General features: G+C 48.4%; 2 protein-coding genes across 6 annotated transcripts in view; one reads left to right on the top strand and one right to left on the bottom strand.

The window, feature by feature from the left end:
- The window catches only part of ELP1 (elongator acetyltransferase complex subunit 1), a 106,612-nt gene extending 93,763 nt beyond the window's left edge, over positions 1 to 12,849 (bottom strand). Inside the window, exons 1-4 of one of the 2 annotated variants that reach the window (XM_084628036.1) lie at positions 12,745 to 12,849; positions 11,660 to 11,854; positions 3,271 to 3,423; positions 1,882 to 1,963 (exon numbers count right to left, since the gene is read on the bottom strand). In XM_084628036.1, coding sequence (XP_084484162.1) covers positions 1,882 to 1,963; positions 3,271 to 3,423; positions 11,660 to 11,854; positions 12,745 to 12,819 — 505 coding nt within the window. In that variant the 5' untranslated portion in view covers positions 12,820 to 12,849. The remainder of the gene's footprint in view (positions 1 to 1,881; positions 1,964 to 3,270; positions 3,424 to 11,659; positions 11,855 to 12,744) is intronic. The other variant, XM_084628037.1, reaches the window with a different exon arrangement.
- A 1,776-nt stretch (positions 12,850 to 14,625) lies between these two features.
- Positions 14,626 to 25,031, top strand: part of TBC1D2 (TBC1 domain family member 2) — a 39,153-nt gene continuing 28,747 nt past the window's right edge. For 3 of the 4 annotated variants that reach the window (XM_084629590.1, XM_084629591.1, XM_084629588.1), the window contains exon 1: positions 21,470 to 21,643. In XM_084629590.1, the coding sequence (XP_084485716.1) occupies positions 21,576 to 21,643 (68 nt within the window). In that variant the 5' untranslated portion in view covers positions 21,470 to 21,575. Of the gene's footprint in view, positions 14,711 to 21,469; positions 21,644 to 25,031 lie in introns of those variants that run through there. The other variant, XM_084629589.1, reaches the window with a different exon arrangement.

The following is a 25,031-nucleotide window of genomic DNA, read 5'->3' as shown; positions in this document are numbered from 1 at the left end:
CAAAAACCCACTCTCCCCCCCCACATACACACAACACACTCCCGTCACACTCCACTCCACCCCACCCCCATTTGAAAAGCACGTCGCAGTCACTTGCATGCTGGGATAGCTGCCCATAATGCACTGCTCCCAATGCTGCAAATGTGGCCACGCCAGTGTGCTGTCAGCATGGACAGACTGCAGCACTTTCCCTACTGCGCTCGCTGAAGGCGGGTTTAACTCCCAGTGCTCTACATCTGCAGGTGTAGCCATGCCCTTATTTACAATGTCACCAGAAAGTGAGAACAGGCATTTGCATGGCACTTTTGTAGCCAGCACTGCAAGGTATTTACATGCCAGATATGCTAAACATTCGTATGCCCCTTCATGCTTTGGTCACCATTCCAGAGGACAAGCTTCCATGCTCATGACGCTCATTAAAAAAATAATATGTTAATTAAATTTCTGACTGAACTCCTTGGGGAAGAACTGTATGTTCCTGGCTGTTTAACCCACCTTCTGCCATATATTTCATGATATAGCAGTCTTGGATGATGACCCAGCACATGTTGTTCATTTTAAGAACACTTTCACGCCAGATTTCACAAAACACAAAGAAGGTACCAATGTGATATTTCTAAAGAAAGCTACAGCACTCGATCCAAGGTTTAAGAATCAGAAGTGCTTGAGAGATGAGGTGTGGAGTGTGCTTTCAGAATTCTTAAAAGAGCAACACTCACATGCGGAAACTACAGAACCCGAACCACCAAAAGAGAAAATTTATCTTCTTCTAGTGGCATCTGACTCAGATAATGAAAATGAACATGCATCGGACCACACTGCTTGGGACTGTTATCGAGTACAGCCCATCATCAGTATGGAATGGCGGTTGAAGCATTAAGGGGTATATGAATCTTTAGCGCAGCTAACACATAAATATCTTGCGACACCAGCTACAACAGTGCCATGAGAACGCCTGTTCTCACTTTCAGGTGACATTGTAAACAAGAAGCGGGCAGCATTATCTCCTGCAAATGTAAACACACTTGTTTGTCTCAGCGACTGGGTGAACAAGAAGAAGGACTGAGTGGACTTGCAGGCTCTAAAATTTTACCTTGTTTTGTTTTTGAACGCAGGTTTTTTTTGTACATAATTCTACATTTGTAAGTTCAACTTTCATAATAAAGAGATTACACTACAGTACTTAGGTGAATTGAAAAATACGATTTGTTTTTTTACAGTACAAGTACTTGCAACAAAAATAAATATGAAGTGAGCACTGTGCACCTTGTATTCTGTATTGTAACTGAAATTAATATATTTGAAAATGTAGAAAACATCCAAAACTATTTAAATATTATTCTATTATTGTTTAACAATGCACTGCTGGATGTTTTTTAATCGCATGATTAATCGCGATTAATGTTTTTAATCGCTTGACAGCCCTAGTTTAGACCAATATATTACAACCCTCAGGAGACTAATTTCATTTGTCGGGTTTTGCTGGGTGATGTTAATGGCTTGTGCTATATAGGAGGTCAGACTAGATCACCGGGTGATCCCTTCTGGGCTTCAGCTTTATGACTATCTTTTGCTATTGCCTCTAATAGAAAGGATGAGAAGCCATTTCTCCTATGAAGGCTGTCGCAAGGAATTTAACACACCTATCCCAGCTTTTCTGGATCCAACACCAGATTTTACTTCCTTGAGAGAGATCTGTAAAGCTGCTGAAATCAGAACGTGTGTGTGTCATAATTGTTCAGGGCCAGGTAACTGGATTACGCAAGCATAGTTCAGGGTGAGCAAAGGGGCAGAATTTGGCCCTATGAAAAATTATGAAAGGCTATACTAAACTATCTTGTATTTGCTCAACAGAGTTTACAAACAGACGATCATCTGTACCTGTAACCAGCAGGACAAGCTCCTGGTCAGGACTCCAGCTCATGGTGGTCAGACCAGTGTCCACACTCCCAACACATTCGAGCTGTAAGAGAGCAATGAGCGGCGTGAGGTATTCGTGTATGTATGGGTGATACATATGCAACTGCAAGAAAGGAATGTCTCTCCAATGTATTGTTCTGATTTACAAGGAGCTCGGGGAGATGACAATTGCACTAGCTGTGGCTGCTCATGATTGCCAGAGCTGTGCTCTGGTAACAGGCCCAATCCGTTTTGGTGAAGAGAAGGGAAACTCCAGATACCTGCAAAATGACTCAGTCTTACACACAAGGAGTCTCAGTACACACACAGTGAATTTCAAGACACCAAAATATATTCCAAGCAAACACAGTAAGCATTAAAACAACGTTAAGGCTGAGACATCAGTCTGTAAAGCCAAGACATACAAGATCAGAAGCTAAACCTTAACTCTGACCCTAGTGCTCATGCCAGAAAATATCATCTCTAGCGCATTAGACAAGTTGTTAATACATATTATAGGACATGATCTTGCATACACTAAAATGACAATACTTTACACAGTCTTCAGAATATGCTTTTTTTTTTATTAAAGTCTGAGTGACATTTGCAAAATATGCCACATGTGAACAAAGTTGGCTGAAATGGAAATAGCAGCTATCCAAGTTTCAGCACAGACTGGCTGTCAGGGTGTCACCTAACCCTGGAGCTTGCCCTGCCTATTCTAGCCCTCCCCTTGCTGCTACTTCCTTTGCAGCTGCACCAGTTGGAGTACAATAGCAGATCTTCAGGAAGCGTCATTATAGATAGGACACTAGTGAGTTTAAGCAACTTGCCCAAGATCGCACACAAATCTATAGCAGAGCATGGACTAGAACCCCACCCCAAACAAAGTCTGACGTCCCAGTCCACTGCGCTATTCCCTGGGCTAAACGGTTCTGGTTTCTCATTAATGTTGCCTGGCAGTTACGTTTTATGACCTTTAATCATGGAACGTAAACCTTTTAGTCTTTAAATGAGATCTATACATAAGAAACATGATTCTAATATACATTAGTTTTCTCTGAAGATGTTCTGCACTAACTGATAAATATGTTAGGTTTATAATTCAGCTTTGTTTTTAAATAACATTTTGCTCGGAGGTTAACAAATTAACTTATTTCAGTAGGATTCCCGGTGCAGGCATTGGGGTAGGGGCATAGTTCCCAATGCTTCATTACTTTTCATTGTCAAGGAATTAACTGGATGACCAACACTTCCAAGTTATATAAATTCTGCCCTCAGTTACACCCAAGAAACCCCAGAGAAGTCAGTAAGGCTACCTGGGTAAGAATGGAAGCAGCCTATAACTTCTCCTTTTACCTTCCAGCTTACCTGCTTTGTACTGAGGTTGCACAGTATAACATCTCCAGCTGCCGTAGCAACACACACACACTCCTGATCTGGCAGATCTTCAATGCCCACAATGTGGCCACTTCCATCTTCTGGCAGAAAACCATCCACAGTCAAGGAAATTTCATTCGTCACCTAGATGGAGAGAACAGACAATCAGAAAATGACATGTTACTTTGTTTAGATTTATACAAATCCGGGGGGGGGGGGTAACTATACACTCTAGGCACCCAACATCTCCAAGAAATACAGCACAAATATTACCTCACATGCAGCAGTAAGATTTAATAGAACTCACCACCACTGAGCCAGGCAACTCAGACATCAGACAGGGAAATACCTGACTTTATTCTCAGTTACACTGGAATATTTCATTGCTTTTCAAACTGATTATTTAGGTGAAAGATCAATCAACAAATGGCAATGTTCCTTCACAGAACGTGTCCCATTAAGTATCATTTTATGGCCCCTATGCCCCCCATATCAAATGGACTATAAGAAGGTGCAAGTTCCTGCTGAATTTGCTCCAATGTTTCTGAAGGATCATATAGACAGCAGAGGGATAGCATCACCTTAAATACACATGACTGAAATGTTTTCACATGCTGGTTTTACAGACTACACATCAGAATACTATAGCTAGAACATTAGAGAAAAGCCTCCTCTCCTCTTCCTTAGCGTCTTTACTAGGTACACTGGAGAGCACATTTTTAGCGCCAGTTGCACTTGTACAGCGGAAATAGTCAATCAGCTTCCCTGACCTGTGTGGGCCTTTCACACAGCAAATGAGGAGAGAAAAGCAATGATAAATCCTAAAACGGTGACTGTAAAACCATGCATACTGGCAGGTGATGTGTGTGTGCACGCATGTCAGAGCAGGGCGAGCATATTTAATGACTTAACTTGATTTTTGTCACTCACTAGATTTCAGGTTGACGGTGTCACTAGAATCAGCATGGAGATTCTATAGAAGTGTCCCTCCTCATCACCTGACACCAGGGAAGTATGAGAACTCTTCCATCAACAGAGTTACAGAATAGAGTACGGGGGGAAACAAGCTAGCTGCAGGGCAGTAGCAAAGCATACTCTTAAGCAAAATGGGAGGGGTCGAGCTTTCAGAGCATTCAGTCACTTGGTCAAAAGCTGCAGCCTGGGACTGCAGCAGACAGAGTGCACTCAGCAAGGGAGAGAAGTGACTCATGCTGCTCTGCAGCATGCCTCCCAGAGAAATCTGTGCAGTACTAACAGATTCCAGGGACAACGGGGCCCAGACCCTCCCGGAGGAAGCACTGCCACAAAGCAAGGGCTCGTAAGGAAGACAGAAAAACTTCTCTTCCCTTGTGTTCTGAGTGGAACTGAAATTTACACCATATTCGGGTTACATCTTCATCTGCAAGACAACTTCTGTACCTTTTCAAGTCCTACCTACGAGTTCACGGCTGCTGTAGCTAGCGGGACGAGCACGCAACACTGCTTGTACAAGTTTTGCAAAACATTGGCCAAATGCGTCTTGGGGTAACACCACCCACGACGATGCAGTTACAATTTCTTTCCTGCTGTAGCACTGATCTTAAAAGCAGGATGGATAAAAATCTATGATTTTTTTAAAAAACAAAATTAAAAAAATCTGATTTTTTTGATAAAATGCTTTTGGAGGAAAAAACCTACCCAAAGATAGTTTTAATTAAGATACATTAGAGCTCAAAGATATCTCATCATGAAATAGAGATTATAAATTCTTATTCTATAGTAAGAGACAATATATTCATGTAATGTTTAAGAAAAGTTTTGTAAATAAATTCCAACAGTTCATGGATTAGGGACCCAATCTTATGGGGTTCAAGGGGCTTCTGTATAGATTTAGGTTAATCTTTCTATCTACCCAATGGGACCCAGTGCTCAGTCTAGAAGATACCATCAGAGATGCTTAGTTTTGCAGTTCTCAAACTGTGGATTTGTGTCTCCAGAGATAACAAGCTTGTTAAACAGCAAAAATGTTTTTAAATAAATCAATCAATAATATATAGAGGTTAGAAATAACAGACCTCAACCCTATTGTCCCTCTGCAAATTTGTGTACACAGAGTCAATCCCTTACCTCTCTCTGAAAGTGCAGTTTCAAAAAGTTCAATGAATAGAAGATCGTTGGGGGCAGAATAGATCTGGACAAGGAGAAGAAGTCTGGAGATAAATGTGAGAAGGGAGGGACGGGCAGTAGAAACAAAACTGAAACTGTTTGAGCAGCATATTCCAGAAGCCTTGAGGTCTTTGTGAGTGTAGCCTTCATTGATTTGAGATCTACCATAGCATTCTCTCACTAGAAGGGAAAACCTATAATGTCAGCTGGCCGTAAAAGAGACCCAGTTTCGGAATATTTTAATGAAGTTCCTCTACCTGTCCGTAAGACAGGTATGTGTGCAAAATGCAAACAGTGCAACAAAGAAATGCAAGGCCTGGTTGCCCGAATGAAACAACATCATGAGACGTGTTCTTTCCGTTCTGGTATGAAACTGCAGAAAAACCTGAGAGTCTCTGGATTAAGTTTAGAAGTATGAGCAACAAGGGCGATGTCGTGGTGGGAGTCTGCTATACACCACCAGACCAGGGGGATGAGGTAGCCAAGGTTTTCTTCCGGCAACTAACATAAGTTACTAGATTGCAGGCCCTGGTTCAATCACCCTGGTATCTGCTGGGAGAGCAATACAGCAGTACACAGACAATCCAGGAAGTTTTTGGAAAGTATAGGGGACAATTTCCTGGTGCAAGTGCTGAAGAAACCAACTAGGGGCAGAGCTCTTCTTGACCTGCTGCTCACAAACCGGGAAGAATTAGTAGGGGAAACAAAACTGGATGGGAACCTGGGAGGCAGTGACCCTGAGATGGTTGAGTTCAGGATCCTAACACAAGGAAGGAAGGAGAGCAGCAGAATATGGACCCTGGACTTCAGAAAAGTAGATTTTGACTCCCTCAGGTAACTGATGGGCAGGATCCCCTGGGAGAACAACATGAGGGGGAAAGGAATCCAGGAGAGCTGGCTGTATTTTAAACAATCCTTATTGAGAGTGCAGGAACAAACCATCCCGATGTGTAGAAAGAACAGTAAACGTGGCAGGCGACCAGCTTGGCTTAACAGTGAAATCCTTGCTGATCTTAAACACAAAAAAGAAACTTACAAGAAGGGGAAGATTGGACAGATGACCAGGGAGGAGTATAAAAATATTTCTCAGGCATGCAGGAGCAAAATTAGGAAGGCCAAATCACACTTGGAGTTGCAGCTAGCAAGGGATATGAAAGGTAACAAGAAGGGTTTCTTCAGGTACGTTAGCAACAAGGTGGTGGTCAAGGAAAGCGTGGGCCCCTTACTGAATGAGGGAGGCAACCTAGTGTCAGAGAATGTGGAAAAAGCTAATGTACACCATGCTTTTTTTTGCCTGTCTTCACAAACAAGGTCAGCTCCCAGACTGCTGCACTGGACAGCACAGCATGGGGAGGAGGTGACCAGCCCTCTGTGGAGAAAGAAGTGGTTCAGGACTATTTAGAAAAGCTGGACAAGCACAAGTCCATGGGGCCAGATGCGCTGCATCCGAGAGTGCTAAAGGAGTTGGCGGATGTGATTGCAGAGCCATTGACCATTATCTTGGAAAACTCATAACCATCAGGGGAGGTCCCAGATGACTGGAAAAAAGGCTAATGTAGTGCCCATCTTTAAAAAAGGGAAGAGGGAGAATCCGGGGAACTACAGACCAGTCAGCCTCACTTCAGTCCCTGGAAAAATCATGGAGCAGGTCCTCAAGGAATCAATTCTGAAGCACTTAGAGGAGAGGAAAGTGATCAGGTACAGTCAGCATGGATTCACCAAGGGCAAGTCATGCCTGATCAACCTGATTGCCTTCTATGATGAGATAACTGCCTCTGTGGATGAGGGGAAAGCAGTGGACGTGTTATTCCTTGACTTTAGCAAAGCTTTTGACACAGTCTCCCACAGTATTCTTGCCAGCAAGTTAAAGAAGTACAGACTGGATTCATGGACAATAAAGTAGATAGAAAGCTGGCTAGATTGTTGGGCTCAACGGGTAATGATCAATGGCTCCACCTCTAGTTGGCAGCCAGTATCAAGCGGAATGCCCCAAGGGTCGGTCCTGGGGCTGGTTTTGTCCAATATCTTCATTAATGATCTGGAGGATGGTGTGGATTGCTCCCTCAGCAAGTTTGCAGATCACACTAAACTGGGAGGAGTGGTAGATATGCTGGAGGGTAGGAATGGGATACAGAGGGACCTAGACAAATTAGAGGATTGGGCCAAAAGAAATCTGATGAGGTTCAACAAGAACAAGTGCAGAGTCCTGCACTTAGGAAGGAAGAATCCCATGCACCGCTACAGACTAGGGACCAAATGGCTAGGCAGCAGTTCTGCAGAAAAGGACTTAGGGGTTACAGTGGATGAGAAGCTGGATATGAGTCAACAGTGTGCCCTTGTTGCCAAGAAGGTTAATGGCATTTGGGGCTGTATAAGTAGGGGCACTGCCAGCAGATCAAGGGACGTGATCGTTCCCCTCTATTCGACATTTGGAGTACTGTGTCCAGTTTTGGACCCCACACTACAAGAAGGATGTGGAAAAACTGGAAAGCATCCAGCGGAGGACAACAAAAATGATTAGGGGACTGGAACACATGACTTATGAGGAGAGGCTGAGAGAACTGGGATTGTTTAGTTTGCAGAAGAGAAGAATGAGGGGGGATTTGATAGCTACTTTCAACTACCTGAAAGGGGGTTCCAAAGAGGATGGATCTAGACTGTTCTCAGTGGTAGCAGATGACAGAACAAGGAGTAATGGTCTCAAGTTGCAGTGGGGGAGGTTTAGGTTGGATATTAGAAAAAACTTTTTCACTAGGAGGGTAGTGAAGCACTGGAATGGGTTACCTACGGAGGTGGTGGAATCTCCTTCCTTAGAGGTTTTCAAGGTCAGGCTTGACAAAGCCCTGGCTGGGATGATTTAGTTGGGGCTTGGTCCTGCTTTAAGCAGGGAGTTGGACTAGATGACCTCCTGAGGTCCCTTCCAACCCTGATATTCTATGATTCTATGTTTCTCAGGAGGAAACTGCATTGAAGATCGTGCATGTTCAGACATGTTCATTAGGTTGGTAAACTTTTTAATTTCATACTTCTTTCTTAAGAACTGCCTGTATTACTTCTGGACTATTCTTGAATTCTCATGTTTGAGCAAAAAATATAGTTGTTACTCTATGATACTATAATCTTAAATGCAGTTGTGATAAAAAAATAAATAGCTGAAATAGGCAGATCTTTCTTTTACAATTTCACCTTTAAAGTAGTACAGAGTATCAGTGAATGCAATGAGTAATACTAAATGAGCAGAATGGTAATAATAATTAAATAACTGTATTGACTTATTTTGTTTAGGAGAATCCATCCTCAACATACAGGATTCTGAAGACTATCCACCTTCAAGATCACCATCATTTTCCATAGTTTCAGTGTTATTTGCCAATGATAGTGTTTCAGTCACATCATGTATGTTACATAGCCACAGTGTATGCCATGTAGCAAAAAGAAAAAAACCCTCCATCATCCAGAAACCACCATAGATAAGTTTGTGATAAGCATCAGAAGATTACAAAAAGAGGTAATTGATGAGAAAATTTTTTACAAAAACAAACCTGATTTTAAAAAACTTGAACGTTTAACTAAATTCAAAAATTCATATGCTTGTTTTGTTAAAATATTATGTTTGCTGTTGAAGAAAAAAATCCAGAATACGTGAAGTTGCTGTTTTAGTTAAATAAAACAATTTAAATGTCTGTCTGGTGACGTTCTCCTCCTAATACAGCATGGCAAGAAAATCCTCCAAATATTAACGATTAACCTGTTGAACTGGAGATAGTTCACCTCCCAATGACTTCAAAAATATCTGGTTCAATTACCTTTGGTAAATGAAATAACCGAACAATCATTAGTTTTACAGCTATATCAGAAAACGAATCTGAAAAGTTTTCAAAATAAATTGCTTTAAAAATGTACAGTGTGTACCTTCTAAAAATTAAACTTACATCTATCTCTGAGTTGTGAAGAATATGTATTAAGGTTATAGTCACCACCAAGAATGCACTTTTATGTAGAAATCCATGATTAAATTGAGTCTTCCTGACTAGTGTCAAATCCACCCTGCTTAAAAGGAAGTTTGAGGGTTGAAATGACAACATTAAATACCTGAGATCATCTACTCCCCTGTCGTGGGGCAAGTACATCCTGTCCCCCTTTGAGGCAGGGAAAAGGGCATTATAGCCCCATAGTTGAGTTCACCTGCCCACCCTTAGCCTCAGGGCAGTCATGGCTAATGACCAGAATCAATATGGTGCCCCTCCCTCGAAGGCTGTGAGGCCTAGTGGCCAGAGTCAATACGGCTGCCCTTCCTCACAGGGCTGCATGGGCCAGAGGCCAGAGTCAATATGACTATCCTCCTTAGCCAGGCTGCGTGGCCTAGTGGCCAGCGGTAATATGGCTGTCCTCCTTAGCCAGGCTATGTGGCCTGATGGCCGGAGATGGTGGCCAGTGGTAGGGGGACCCAGGCCCTCCCTAGTCCACCAGGTCCCAGCTCAGGGCCCTTTCAGCGGAGAGCGTATTCATCACTGCGTGAGCGAGGATCTGACCAAAACACACTGACTTATTGCTTGGTTCTACAACCGGATCAATAGCTAGTCTCCCTGGGCTGCTTCTTACTCAGTCTTCCAGTGACTGGGTCCATGGGTGTCTGGGGTCTTTGGCCTGTGAGGCACCTGACGGTTCCAACGTCTCTCGGGCGTCTGCAGGTAGCCAGATATCCGCCCGTGTCTCGGCGTCCCTAGCCTCCACAATCTGGGGTTCCCGGGCAGGAGCCTCTCTCCTCCGTGGTCCACCCTGACTGAGCTGGGCTGCTCCCTTTTGTACTGATGCTCCAGTTGGAGCATGCACAGCAGGGGTGAAGGGGGCATGGCTTCCTCTGCCCAGAGTCACGGATAACGCCTCCTTGTCCAGTGCAGGGCAAGTACACTCCATCACACCTCCATAATGGAATGGCTCCAAACTAGATTCAATGTCAGAATTTAAGTACTCAGCTGTGTCCCTTTATATAATTAAGGCTCCTTCTGCCCTTGAGAACTATGAAAAAATGGGAGGGGGAGGCATATCGACTCTGCCGGTGGCAGAGCCAAGAAGCTGAGCAGGAGTGGCAGAAGCAAGGGGCGAGAATGAAGCAGCATCCACACAAAGCCTGACTGAACCTGATAATGCACCTCAGATGCTTTAGCCATTAGGCATCAGAGTGCTTTAAAAGCCAAGAGAACTTGATGCACTGGTTACAAGACAACGTGTCTAATGGTTACAGTCAGAGTTCTGGGTCTGACCTCGGCTCTTGTGTCTCACTATGTCTGTGGGCAAGGTACTTGGTCTCTCTGGGCCTCCGTTGACAGACTCTTAGTATAGCCCCCTTTTTAATGAAGATGTAGTCTTCTGAGGAGCAACTGAGCTGTGCAGGCTTAGAGCAGAGCTCCTGCACGCTGCAGGAACAGGGCTACAGAGAAGGTCACTCATGGATAAGCTCATGTCTATGGCAGTTCTTTGCTTATGAGCCTCAACTAAGCAGTCAAAAATAATGGCTCATAACATGCTTTGTACTTATGTCTATTCAGCTTGGTTGACTACTATCATTGCCGTACAGTAGAAGGGGAACTTCACCAGGCACCAATCTAAACGCCTCTTTTATGAATTCAGTGAGAGTTCTCCAACTTTCCTGTTTCAGCACCCTCAGACTGCAGTGGCAGAAAGAACTGAATTGGACAGGACATGTAACTTTACCAGGACATAAATCCACATTTTCATTATTATGCACATCTGCCTTCTAGACTGCAAGCTTTCTTCAGAGCTTTCTAGACTGCAAGCTTTCTTCAGAGCTGAGACTTTTGCTGGTGTACCCTGCAGTACTGCAGACATAATGTCGGCACTAAACAAAGTCTATGTGTGCTCAGTGCTGCAGATATAGTGTGCTCACTGCTGTATAGAACCTGGCGGGGACAAGGACTGAAACGAAGGCGTTTACAATCCAAAGAGATGATTCGATCTATATAGGTGGATGGAACACAAGACACTGCAGCGGAACGCATTTCCAACCAGGCAAAGCCAACCTACTGCTCTTTGTGATCACAAGAAAAAAAAAAAAGTATGGTCACCAGGTCCAGTCCTGTAACACTCAGAGTGCTCTGAATGCCCAGTAAGTCAATGAGCATGAAAACATTTACCATCCTGCAAGTATGAACCCACAATTAGCATCAGGAAAACAGCCCTAAACAAAGCTTTAGAACTTCCACCAGTAACTCACCCCTCGAATGGCTGGGTCCAGCTCCAGGATCCCATATTCTGAGCCAATGAGCAGCGTCCCTTGGTCTGCACGGAGGCAGAAACACTGAGGACTCCCCAAAGCCGGGACAGGCCCATGCTCTCGAGCGTACAGTAACTTCAAATTTCTCATTGTATCAGCAACACAGGAACTGGAGAAATGCAATCCCCCAAAGAGCTATTAAAACAAACACACAGAGAGGGAGCTGGTTTCAGAGCAGCAGCCGTGTTAGTCTGTATTCGCAAAAAGAACAGGAGGACTTGTGGCACCTTAGAGACTCACCAATTTATTTGAGCATGAGCTTTCGTGAGCTGCATCCGATGAAGTGAGCTGTAGCTCACGAAAGCTCATGCTCAAATAAATTGGTGAGTCTCTAAGGTGCCACAAGTCCTCCTTTTCTTTTAGGGAGGGAGCTGTAAACTGAGCCTGAGAAAGGACTTTTGTGACTGCCTCCAGAGGAAAGAGCGAGTCCAAGGAAGGAGGGGGCTACGTACTTTAGAGAGAAGGTGAGCAGGAACTGCTGAAAGCCAGCGGGCGAAGGGGCAAAGGCAGTCACCGCTCTCCAGCCTCACCCGGACACAAGAGCAAGGGGCACCCCAGCCACCTGAACAGGGGCAAGATCGCAGCCACCACCAGCAGGAGTTTTATTTATTTCCTTTTTGTCTCCCGCGGGTAACGCCTTGTCACGACAACAGCGCCGAGGCCAGCCGGGCTCCTCCGGGAGGCGCCGGGGCCGGCGACCCTGGAGCCGCGGGGGCTGCGGGTCACTAGAGCGGCCCCCCAGCCCGCACGGGGAGGCCCCCGGCCAGGCCCACCGGGGGTGGGTGGGTGGGTGGGTGGGGGGCAGCAGCGGGGGCTCTCCGGGGAGGTTTATCAGCCCCCCCCCCCGCGGGGTGTGCGGGCTCCGCCGCCCCCGAGGGTTAAGGCTCGGCCCGGGAGCACGCGAGAGACCCCGGGCGGGCGGGCGGGCGGGCACAGGGCACCGGCTCGGCGGCAGGGGGCGCCCCCAGGCAGGGCCCCCGCCGAGCGAAGGCCGGCCACGGGGACGGGCCCGGGGCGCTCCTCACCGCGCGCCCGCGCCGCCGCTCAGGAGACGGGCGCTGCCATCTTGAAGCCGCGACCGGCGCTTCCGGGAGGCGCATGCGCAGGAGCGGGGCGCAGGCGCAGGCGCGTTTCGGGTGGGCGCGGGGTCGAGGCTGGGCTCGCGCCCGCGGCCGAGCCCCGGTGCCGAGCCCCGGCTCCGCTGCCCCCCGAGGACCACAGACTCCCAGGAGGGCATCTAGTCCCCCCCCCCCGCTCAAAGCAGCGCCGAGCCCCCATGTTTGCCCCATCCCCTCACGGCCCCCTCAAGGACTGAACTCGCAGCCCTGCGTTGAGCGGGCCAGTGCCCAAACCCCTGAGCTCCCCCGCCCCGCCCCGCGAGCTCCCCTCCCGCCGGGGGCCGCTGCAGCCTTGGCCTGAGGGCGCTGGCCAGGGGGCAAGCGATTCAATGGGTGCGATGGCCCAGCCTCTCCCAGGCCCTCGTTAACGGCATCTAGTTCGCATATTAATTCGAAGGGGGGAGGGGCAGCTCAGTGGTTTGGGCATTGGCCTGCTAAACCCAGGGTTGCGAGCTCGGCCCTTGAGGGGCCCTGTAGGGATCTGGGGCAAACATGGGGGCTTGGCCCTGCTTTGAGCAGGGGGCAGGACGAGAGGCCCGCCTGAGAGTCTAGGACTGAACGGGCAGATTGACTCTGCCCAGGCTAAGTGTCCTCACACCCTCTTGTCAAGTTTCAGAGGAGCAGCCCTGTGAGTCTGTCTTCACAAAGAGAACAGGAGGAGGATGCCCCCTTAGAGACAAACACATTTATTTGAGCGTGAGCTTTCCTGAGCCACAGCTCACTTCATCAGACGCATGCCGTGGAAAGTGCAGCAGACTTTATATACACACAGAGACCATGAAACAATACCTCCCCCCACCCCACTCTCCTGCTGGCAATAGCTTATCTAAAGTGAAAAGAACAGGAGTCCTTGGGGCACCTTAGAGACTCACCCATTTATTTGAGCATAAGCTTTCCTGAGCTACAGCTCACTTCATCGGATGCCTCACGAAAGCTCATGCTGAAATAAATGGGTGAGTCTCTAAGATGCCACAAGTCCTCCTGTTCTTTGCGACTACAGACTGACACGGCTGCTCCTCTGAAACTTATCTAAAGTGACCACTCTCCTTACAAGGCGGCTGATAATCAAGGTGGGCCATTTCCAGCACAAATCCAGGGCTTAACAAGAACGTCTGGGGGGGGGGGATGTAGGAAAAAACAAGGGGAAATAACTGGCTCAAGGGCCCATCTTGACGATCACTATTTCTCCTGCTGATAATAGCTCAGCTTAACTAATTAGCCCCCTACTTTGCATGCTTTCCCTGCGTGTACCGACCTACCCCTCTTCTCGCCCTGTGTTCCAGTCTCTGCAGCCAGTGAAGGGGGCTGCAGCCCACGGAAGCTACGCTGGAATAACTGTGTTTCTCGCCAAGGTGCCCCACGCCCTGCTGTCCCGCTCCCCCAGAGCCCTTCCTGGAAACCCCCTCCCGCTTCGGGGCCCCGGAGTTCAGCTCCCGGGCAGCGGGGTCTGGGGCTGCAGGAGGCGCCGGGGCTCAGACCTGCAGCCCCACGGGGCTTGCCAGGGCTCCCGCCCGGTGGGGCGCGCCGGGGCTCGGGCCAGGGTTCGGGGCTTTGGCCGGTCGGGTTTGAAAACGTTTCCCGGCGCGCCCCTCCGGCCAGCCCCGCTGGAAGGCGAGTCCTGCTGCTCCCGCTTTCCCCGCCCGGGGGAGGCTCTGCCCCGGCGAGCCAGGGCGGGCGGCTGCGGGGATCCCGGCAAAGCCTCCGGGAGGCAGAATCCCCCGCCCCGGGGCCGGCTCTGGGCGGACCGGGGCCGCCCGCACCCCGCCTCTCTCCGCCCGGCGCCGCCCCGGGCCCGCCGCTCCCGGCCAGTCCCCGAGCAGGCGGGCGGGCGGGCGGCGGCCGGGAGCGGAGCGGAGCGGGCGCTGCGAGCCGGGTAAGGGCGGCGCGGGCCCGGGCGGGCCGCGGGCCAGGGCCCCACCCGGGGCGTGCGGATCCCGGCGGCAGCGGCTCCGCCCCGGGCTCCCCGCGACCCTCCGGCTCGGCGCCGCGGAGGGGGGGGGACCGCGGTGTCCCGGGGCGTCCCGGGGCTACCCCCACCCCGGCAGTGCGGCGCGCCCGGCAGCGGGGGCAGGGAGCGTCCTGGGGTCACCCCCCCCGCACACACACACCCCGCCCCACAGGGCACAGGGGGCAGGGAGCGTCCTGGGGTCACCCCCCCCGCCCCACAGGGGGCAGGGAGCGTCCTGGGGTCACCCCCCCCGCACACACACACCCCGCCCCACAGGGCACAGGGGGCAGGGAGCGTCCTGGGGTCACCCCCCCCCGCCCCACAGGGGGCAGGGAGCGTCCTGGGGTCACCCCCCCCCCGCCCCACAGGGGGCAGGGAGCGTCCTGAGGTCACCCCCCCCTGCCCCACAGGGCACAGGGGGCAGGGAGCGTCCTGGGGTCACCCCCCCCGCCCCACAGGGGGCAGGGAGCGTCCTGGGGTCACCCCCCCCACACACACACACACCGCCCCACGGGGCACAGGGGACAGGGAGCGTCCTGGGGTCACCCCCCGCCACACGGGGCACAGGGGGCAGGGAGCGTCCTGGGGTCACCCCCCCCCCGCCCCACAGGGAGCAGGGAGCGTCCTGGGGTCACCCCCCCTGCCCCACGGGGCACAGGGGGCAGGGAGCGTCCTGGGGTCACCCCCCCGCCCCACAGGAGGCAGGGAGCGTCCTGGGGTCACCCCCCCGCCCCACAGGGGGCAGGGAGCGTCCTGGGGTCACCCCCCCGCCCCACGGGGCACAGGGGGCAGGGAGCGTCCTGGGGTCACCCCCCCACACACACACCGCCCCACGGGGCACAGGGGACAGGGAGCGTCCTCGGGTCACCCCCTCCTCACACACACACACACCGCCCCATGGGGCACAGGGGGCAGGGAGCGTCCTGGGGTCACCCCCATACACACACAGCCCCATGGGGCAGAGCGGGCAGGGAGCGTCCAGCGATTACCCCCTCCCCCCCACGCTCACCGCCCCACGGGGCAGAGGGGGCAGGGAGCATCCTGGGGTCACTCCCCCACACACCGCCCCACGGGGCAGGGAGCGTCCAGCGGTTACCCCTCCACACTCACCGCCCCACGGGGAGAAGGGGCAGGGAGCGTCCTGGGGTTACCCCCCCACACACACACCGCCCCACAGGGCAGAGGGGCAGGGAGTGTCCAGGTGTTACCCCCCACACACACCACCCCACGGGGCAGAGGGGGCAGCAGCGGTGTCCTGGGGCTACCCCCCATCCCAGCAGTGCAGTGCCTCCGGCAGAGGGGGCAGACACCAGCTGCCTCAAGGAAGGTGCCAGAGACCCCACAGTGGACAGTTGTGGAATAACCGGTCCCAGGGGGAGGTAAATTCCCTCCGGCCCCTTGGTGGGAGGCAGAATTGTCCCCTGCAGCCAGGAGGATTTCTAGTTCTCTCAGTCCCCAGTTGTTTATACCTGGTAATGGGTGGGCTGAATGGTGCCCCCGCATGATTGTGGGCTGGGTTTGATTTTTTCAGTCACTATTCAGCAGGCCTTGCAGTGGGGTCACTGCTTCAAGTCCACATGTTAAATACCTGCGTATGGTGGGTGTTTGGCCGAGGCAGGAGGAGCTCCCTCTCTGAGACAGGCAGGGTTAAGGTAGTGGGTACAGCCGTGTTGGTCCCTGCTCTAATCCAGCATTCTCCACTTGTCACATCTACCTTTTCCTGCATTTGACATGGAAATATAGAGTTAGGCTCTAAGTCCCATGGCTCTCCTGCAGCTTTTGAGGTAACTTCCAATGTGAGGGTTACCCTGGTGTCAATGTCACAGGAACTTCCTCCTGTAAAAGCAAGTTTGGTATAAAATACAGTCAGGGCAAGGTGTGTGTCTGCCCTGCCCAAACAATCGGGGTGAGGTGTATGTCTTCCTGGCCTTTCTTCAGTTTTTCTTACTGAATCAGACTTAAAACTTACATTGGCAACCCCCAGGTTACAGATCCATAGCAAAACCGTGGTCTTTGGGCAGTGTGCTCATGATTGCTCAGAGCTAGAGAAGCTCCATGGCTAGCAGCCATTCAACAAGTTGTCCCAAAGCCGTTTCTTCTCTGTCTCTGAGGATTTGTTGCCAATTGTCTTGTTACTGGGGCTGGTTCTCCTCCCCTTGACATCAAATATAAATTTGCAGAACAGAAACAGACTTCAGTGGGTGCAGGAACAGGCCTGGCCCAGGTCCTTGGGCAATAAAGCCTTTCTGCAGTTGACTAATGAATAATTTAAGAATATAATATAAACAAAGTAAATAAAACAATACAAACCAGTAACAGTCCTTTGTCATGCTGTCTAGAATGGGGCTCACAACTGAGTCCCCACCTTTTCCTTCCCCAGCCGAGGCATCATTCTGAGCTGTAACCCTCTCTTGTTCAGAGAAGGGTCCACTTGTTGGGAAGTCACAAACTCCTTTTGAGTTTCACTTAAGCCCAGAGCAAACTCTGGCACAACAGAAAAAATTTCAAATCCTCTTCAGAAGGCAACTGAGGGCATTTCCCTCCCCTTTGCAGCCTTCCCTGCTGACCACAGACATAGCAGGTGAATCAGATCCATACTTTCTTTGAGGCTGGGGTATAAGACTAGACATGGCTAAAATGTTATTACCTATTAAAATATCAGTGGGCAGTAAATTTCTAATGCCTACAATATCACCCTTGAATCCTTCCACTCCAAGTGGACTTTAGCCAGGGGCACAGGCACAGAAAATTCAGCCAACGCAAAAATATTAATAAATTCTTTACTACCTTTCCAAGACTCAGTCCTAATATAGTTTATGAGGCCAGTCTCCTCTTTTGCAACTTTTTCTGGGATCAAGTTCGTAGTATTGGCACTCACGGTTAGGATGGTGGGTGCCAATTGTGGGGTGACCTTACATTTTGGGCAATTTAGTTTTATATGGCCAGGAGCCCCACAGTGATGACAGACTGTCTGCTTTCCCTTAGGGTAAGAGGTTTTAAACTCTGGTCTCCCTTGAGGTTTTTTAACCAAGTTGGGGTTAGGTTTATTCCTAGACCCCTCCCCTCTTTTAACCTGGGGAACAGAAGGATTTCCCTTTCTTTGGTGTTTGCACCCCCCATGAGCACTTGACTTAATATATTTATCAGCAATTTCTGCTGCCGCCAAACTGTGGAAGGCTTTTTGTCACAGATGGCTGCTTTTACCTCATCAGTGACTGTCCACAAAATGACAGGTTTCAGAGTAACGGCCGCGTTAGTCTGTATTCGCAAAAAGAAAAGGAGGACTTGTGGCACCTTAGAGACTAACCAATTTATTTGAGCATAAGCTTTCGTGAGCTACAGCTCACTTCATCGGATGCATAGTGTGGAAAATACAGAAGATGTTTTTATACATACAAACCATGAAAAAATGTGTGTTTATCACTACAAAAGGTTTTCTCTCCCCCCCACCCCACTCTCCTGCTGGTAATAGATTATCTAAGGTGATCACTCTCCTTACAATGTGTATGATAATCAAGGTGGGCCATTTCCAGCACAAATCCAGGTTTTCTCCCCACCCCACCCCACCATGATTGCTCTTTTGCCACCAAATTAAACCGTTGGTTAGAGCTACCTTCAGCCCTGCCTCTACTACCCCATTTTTGCATATAATTACACACCTTACACACACACATTCCGCGTGGATGATATTGTCAAACATTTTAAGATTTCTTTGCTTCAATCAATAGGACTTAGGAGTGATCTTAAAACTTTTCAATACATTTTCTTTAAGTCTCTTATACACCTTAGCATCACCCTCCTTCATTTAATTAAAAACTTGTCTTGCTTTCCCAGTTAATCTGGTTAAGAGCATAGGCTTCCACTTATCCTCTGGATTCTTATGGATCCCACACAGTCTCTCAAAGGTCGGCAGGAACTCCTCAGTGCAGTCAGTCTCTGGGTAAATTGGGCAGGCTTCCTCCCACTCCCTGTTCTTGAGAGGGGATGTACTAAGAGTTTGAGGCTACTGCTTTTTCTGCTGCAGGACTTTGAGGTGCAGTGCATGAGCTTCCATCTGTTTTTGATATGCTCTTTCCTCACCTTCTAGTTGTTCAAGGAGGAAGCTCACCAAAGATACCTGGATTTCAGTGGGGGGCTTTGCATCTTTGGTAGGCTCTCTCCTCGGCCTCCTAAATTTCTTTCTTCTCCTTGACTCCGAGTTCCACCATCTGGTGCCCACATTCTCTCTGGGCTTCCAGGAACTTCAGCTGAACAGTTCTGCTTGCAGCGGTCTCTGCGGCATCTGGGGTGTAAGGGAATCCTCAAACCCTGCTCCTTGGTCAAAGTCTATGAGCAAAGGTTTCAGTTCCTGATCTGAAGCTCTCTTTTTATGGGCTGATCCCCTATTTCTATGTAATTTGTCAAGGTCTTTGTGTGAAGATCCTCCTGTGACTGTGATTCACTCATTGTGGCTAATCTTTAATCTGTAAAAACTCTCAGTACTACAATAAACTTTTAACGGCACTGGGGTTATGATCTATAAACCCAGTTGACCTGTGGTATGTGAAATCCTGCCAAGACTACACCCATTGTCACGCTGTCTGGAGTGGCTCACGACCATGAGTGCCTGCCTGAGGGCAGACTGTCAAAAACCATGCAGACATCCCAAACTGGTGATGTGTTTTACCATTAGATTTCTCCAAGCCAGTAGTAACAGATGTGAACTCCCGGATCACTATAACAGTCTTACTGTGGAATCAAAGACAGTCCCCTTAGACTACCTGACCACTCAGACAAACTGTACTTAGTGATAAATGGTCACTTACACCAAAAATCACTCCAAATTCAGGTTGCTTCCAATCCCAAGAGACCAGTCGCTTACCCCTGATCAAGTGGTAGCCTAGATCTGACGACAAAGACAACCCTTGTAGCCAATCCTGTAATAAACTATCTAAAGGTTTATTAACTAGGAAAAAGAAATGAGAGCTGTTTACTGGTTAAAGCAAACAAACGCATACACACAAACAAGTTACCATCTAAATCCTAAGAGTGATAGAGTTGGGGTAATCTGTCAATTCAAACTGTCTGTGCAGGCAGACCCAGAAGGCAGTCCCTGGGGATCTCTGGCTTCCATTTAGAGTCTCTGGCACTTCAGAGTTCAAACAGTCAAAAAGATGGAAAAATGTGTCTGATAGGTTCCCCCGGGCATGCCACCTGGAACTGGGGTACCACTGAGCCTCCCTGACCCACCAGCCTGGGCTCCCTTTACACTGTACCGCTGTGTCCAGCCTGCACTTTCACCAGCACACGTACAGGTAAGGTACCCAGCTGCAGTTACAGGCAGACACTGTGGTCAGCTCTGCATGGGAAGGCTCTGGCTGAGGAACTTCCCAGCTACGCAGGCACACACTCCCCTCTGGAGTGTAAACCCAAAATTATACTGTCTTACACTGCACAGGGAACTTTACAGCGTAAGCTCATGAAATTCACCCCCTCAGTGTGCAGAGGAATATACAACGGCTTTCTGCCCCGGGTTAGGACTCTCCCACACTGGTTTTAGACAAAGCAAAAACAAGTTTATTAATTACAAAAAATAGATTTTAAGTGATTATAAGGGATAGCAAACAGATCAAAGCAGATTACCTAGCAAATAAACAAAACCGCCAACTAAGCTTAATATACTACATAGATCGGATATGAATAGCAAATTCTCACCCTAAATGATGATGCAAGCAAGCTGCAGATTCTTAAGGAACAAGCTGCACTAGCAGCTTGAAATCCCCAGATGTTCCACTCACAGGCTAAAAATCGCTCTAGTCTGGGTGCAGCACTTCCTCCAGTTCAGCCTTTGTTCCTCAAGTGTTTTTCAGGAGTCTCTTTGAGTGGGGAGTGAGAGAAGAGCTACGATGATGTCACTCTCCTGCCTTAATGACAGGTTTCAGAGTAGCAGCCGCGTTAGTCTGTATTCACAAAAAGAAAAGGAGGACTTGTGGCACCTTAGAGACTAACCAATTTATTTGAGCATAAGCTTTCGTGAGCTACAGCTCACTTCATCTGATGCATAAAAGTGGAAAATGCAGTGAGGATGTTTTTATACACACAGACCATGAAAAAATGGGTGTTTATCACTTCAAAAGGTTTTCACCCCCCACCCCACTCTCCTGCTGGTAATAGCTTATCTAAAGTGATCACTCTTCTTACAAATGGCCCAACCTGATGATCACTTTAGATAAGCTATTACCAGCAGGACAGTGGGGTGGGAGGAGGTATTGTTTCATATTCTCTGTGTATATATAAAGTCTGCTGCAGTTTCCACAGTATGCATCCGATGAAGTGAGCTGTAGCTCACGAAAGCTCATGCTCAAATAAATTGGTTAGTCTCTAAGGTGCCACAAGTACTCCTTTTCTTTCTTCTTACAATGTGTATGATAATTAAGGTGGGCCATTTCCAGCACAAATCCAGGTTTTCTCTCCCCCCACCCCACTCTCCTGCTGGTAAGGAGAGTGGGGTGGGGGGAGAAAACCTTTTGAAGTGATAAACACCCATTTTTTCATGGTCTGTGTGTATAAAAACATCCTCACTGCATTTTTCACTTTTATGCATCAGATGAAGTGACCTGTAGCTCACGAAAGCTTATGCTCAAATAAATTGGTTAGTCTCTAAGGTGCCACAAGTCCTCCTTTTCTTTCTCCTGCCTTAAATAGCTTTTGCAATGGCTGGAACCCTTTGTTTCAAAGCTTGGTTCCCACCTGGGCAGTGGAAAAACACTGGTATCTCAAGATGGAGTCCAGCACCAGGTGACCTAGTCACATGTCCCTGAAGTGTCACAGCAGCCATGAGTCGGAGGCTGTCTGCAGTGTCCTCAGGAAGGACCACAGGTGGGAAATAAGCTTCTTCTAAGGCCTATTGTTTTCCCCTAATGACTGTTAAACCTGAATGGGCCCTTCCCAGCCAACCATCTAGACTGAGAGCCTTTTGCCTAGTGGGTGTTTCCTCGGTGTAAACACATTTGTAATACAGATATATAGTCAATATTCCTAACTTCAGATACAAAAATGATACATGCATACAGGTAGGATAATCATATTCAGTAAATCATAACCTTTCCAATGACACCTTGCATGACTTATCTTGCATAAAATATGTTATGATTATGTCTTAACCATATCATAATACCACTGTGAAGAATATGGGGTACAGTGTCATACTGTCCTGTAGCTTTGTTTTGTTTCCTTCATTCAGCCTCCATGCCCACAGGATGAGCTTCCTTGCATGTAGCATTGCCCAGATAGGATACGGTCATTAGCCAGTCCTTTGCATTTGTAATGTTCCTTGATGGCACATCTGATTTTGATAATCCTTCTGAATGGGCAGGGAGGATGATTCCCATGCCTGAGTTTACAAGTTCAGAGCAAACATTTTCAAAGTTATAAAGTAAAACTTAGATATTTCCCTGTAGCCTGGAATACAGACATTGTAAATGAGATTAATGCATGCAGCAGTTTACAAGCATTTCATAAAATCTGAACGCTAAATATATTCTTATGAGACTAATACCTTTTCTGAGCAAAACAAACATACCGGTGAACTGGTCTGGGATTTCCAGCTATAAGTGTGTCAATGCCTTAGTTCAGTGTTCCCCAAACTTGGGAGGCCGCTTGTGCAGGGAAAGCCCCTGGCAGGCCGGGCCGCTTTGTTTAACTGTCGTGTCCGCAGGTTCGGCTGATCACGGCTCCCACTGGCCGTGGTTCGCCACTGCAGGCCAATGGCCCCTGCAGGAAGCGGCGGCCGGTATCGGCCGAACCTGCGGACGCGGCAGGTAAACAAACCGGCCCGGCGCGCCGGGGGCTTTCCCTGCACAAGCGGCGTCCCAAGTTTGGGAACCACTGCCTTAGCTAATACCTGAAGCCTGGGCAACAGCTGGCATCTGGCCTGCCAGTGTCAACCCCTAATGAGGGAAATGGAGTGAAAGCATAAAGGTGAGAACTGAATGAATGGAGCCTTCTGATGGACCCAGTGACTGTATATACTTGAAGCTCCATGGACACTGGGCAAAGAGAGAAAATTGCCTATAAGGTTGTGAGAGCAGATTCCAATCCACTTGCACATATTGAGTAGCACCTTGCTCCACAAGTGGTTCTATCAAAGTCACCACTTGTGGAATGAGATGCCACTTGGTGTCAGGGGATTTGAATGTGGCTCCCCACTCACTGGAATGTGCTAGACCTACACAGGAAAAGGTAGTCCAGGAACTAAAGTTTACTGATGGTGTGAAATTCCATGTGGCACCATGCCTTCGTGAAATATGCCTGTTCATGTCGGCAAATGGAATATTCAACCATAGGTGGTGTTCATGGCAACTGCACCCAGGTTTTCTCCTCTGGTCCAGCCAGGGCATCCGCTCCCAGGCTTCTGGCTCCCCAGCCAGTGTTTCTTAGGTGGAGAGACACCTGTTTCTCTCCCTCCTGACCAGGGTATTTCCAGGCTGCACAGTTCCTTGCCCACACTTTGTCATTGCCAGCAAAAGACAGCTTGCCCAAGCAGGCCTGCTTGCTTTCTCTTCAAAGTGTAACTGCCCACAGTTATAAGAACCAGAGGGCCAGTCCATTTGCTGGATCAGACAGAAGGCCCTGAGTCAGCTTAAACTCAGGCTATTTATTCACAAGTCCTTTCTCTGTCTGTTTGGTCCCTGGAGAATCCAGTCTGGGTCTTGGAGCTGTCCTCAGGTAACAAGTGATCAGCAGACAAAAGATTCCCTCCTCAGGGCAAACCTTGAAAAGCTGAGTCCTTAGGTGGGCATTTGCAATTCCCTTTTCTCCAGTATTGCCTTAATCCTGTCTTCCCCCTAAAGAAGTTCTAGAAAAATCCTACAATATTACATAGGCACTTGCATTTTTAATACAATGGGCGCTCCTAAAATATGCCCAGGATATTGCCATCTGCCATCCCCCTCACCGTTAGAAATGTATGCCCTTATTTCTCTCTGAATTTGTCTAACTTCAGGTACCATCCATTGTCATCGTATACCTTTCTCTGCTAGATTGAAGAGCCCTTTATTAAATATTTGTTCCCCATGTAGGTGCTTATAGACTGTAATCAAGTCACTCTTAACCTCTTTGTTAGGCTAAATAGATGGAGCTCTTTGTGTCTCTCACTAGATTGCATGTCTGCTAATCCTTTAATCATTCTAATGGCTCTTCTCTGAACCTTCCAATTTACCAACATCCTTCTTGAACTGTGAGCACCAGAACTGGACACAGGATTTGAGCAGTGGTTGCACCAGAGCCAAATACAGAGGTAAAATAACCTCTCTGCTCCTATTTGAGATTCCCCTGTTCATGCATCCCAGGATCACATTACCCCTTTTAGCCAAGGTCCCACTAGGAACTCGTGTTCAGCTGATTATCCACCATGGCCTCCAAATCTTTTGCAGAGTCACTGCTTCCCAGGATAGAGTCCCCCATCATGTAAGTATGGCCTGCATTCTTTGTTCCTAGATGTATACATTGACATTTAGCCATATTAAAATGCATATGGTTTGCCTGCACCCAGTTTACCAAGAAATCTAGATAATTGCGAATCAGTAACCTGTCGTCGTCTTTACTTACCATTCCCTCAACTTTTGTGACATCTGCTAACTTTAACAGTGATGATTGTACGCTTTCTTCCATCCAGGTCACTGATAAAAATGTAAAACAGTGTAGGGCCAATAAGCAATCCCTGCGGGACCCCATTTGAAACACACCCACTTGGTAATGATTCCCCATTTACATTTAGAGATCTATCTATTAATAAATTTTTAATCCATTTAATGTGTGGCATATAAATTTTATATTCTAGTTTTTAATCATATAGAAGTCTAAGTATATTACTTCAATCTTTGTTTGGAGTACTGTGTCCAGTTTTGGGCCCCACACTACAAGAAGGTTGTGGAAAAACTGGAAAGCATCCAGCGGAGGACAACAAAAATGATTTGGGGACTGGAACACATGACTTATGAGGAGAGGCTGAGGGAACTGGGATTGTTTAGTCTGCAGAAGAGAAGAATGAGGGGTAATTTGAGAGCTGCTTTCAACTACCTGAAAGGGGGTTCCAAAGAGGATGGATCTAGACTGTTCTCAGCAGTACCTGATGATCGAACAAGGAGTAATGGTCTCAAGTTGCAGTGGGGGAGGTTTAGGTTGGATATTAGGAAAAACTTTTTCACTAGGAGGGTGGTGAAGCACTGGAATGCGTTACCTAGGAAGGTGGTGGGATCTCCTTCCT

The sequence above is a fragment of the Lepidochelys olivacea genome, assembly GCF_965140295.1.
Source record: "Lepidochelys olivacea isolate rLepOli2 genome assembly, chromosome: 5".
Taxonomy (NCBI): Eukaryota; Metazoa; Chordata; order Testudines; family Cheloniidae; genus Lepidochelys; species Lepidochelys olivacea.
Note: the sequence above shows the minus strand (reverse complement) of the source record. Positions and strands in the feature narration are given on the sequence as shown.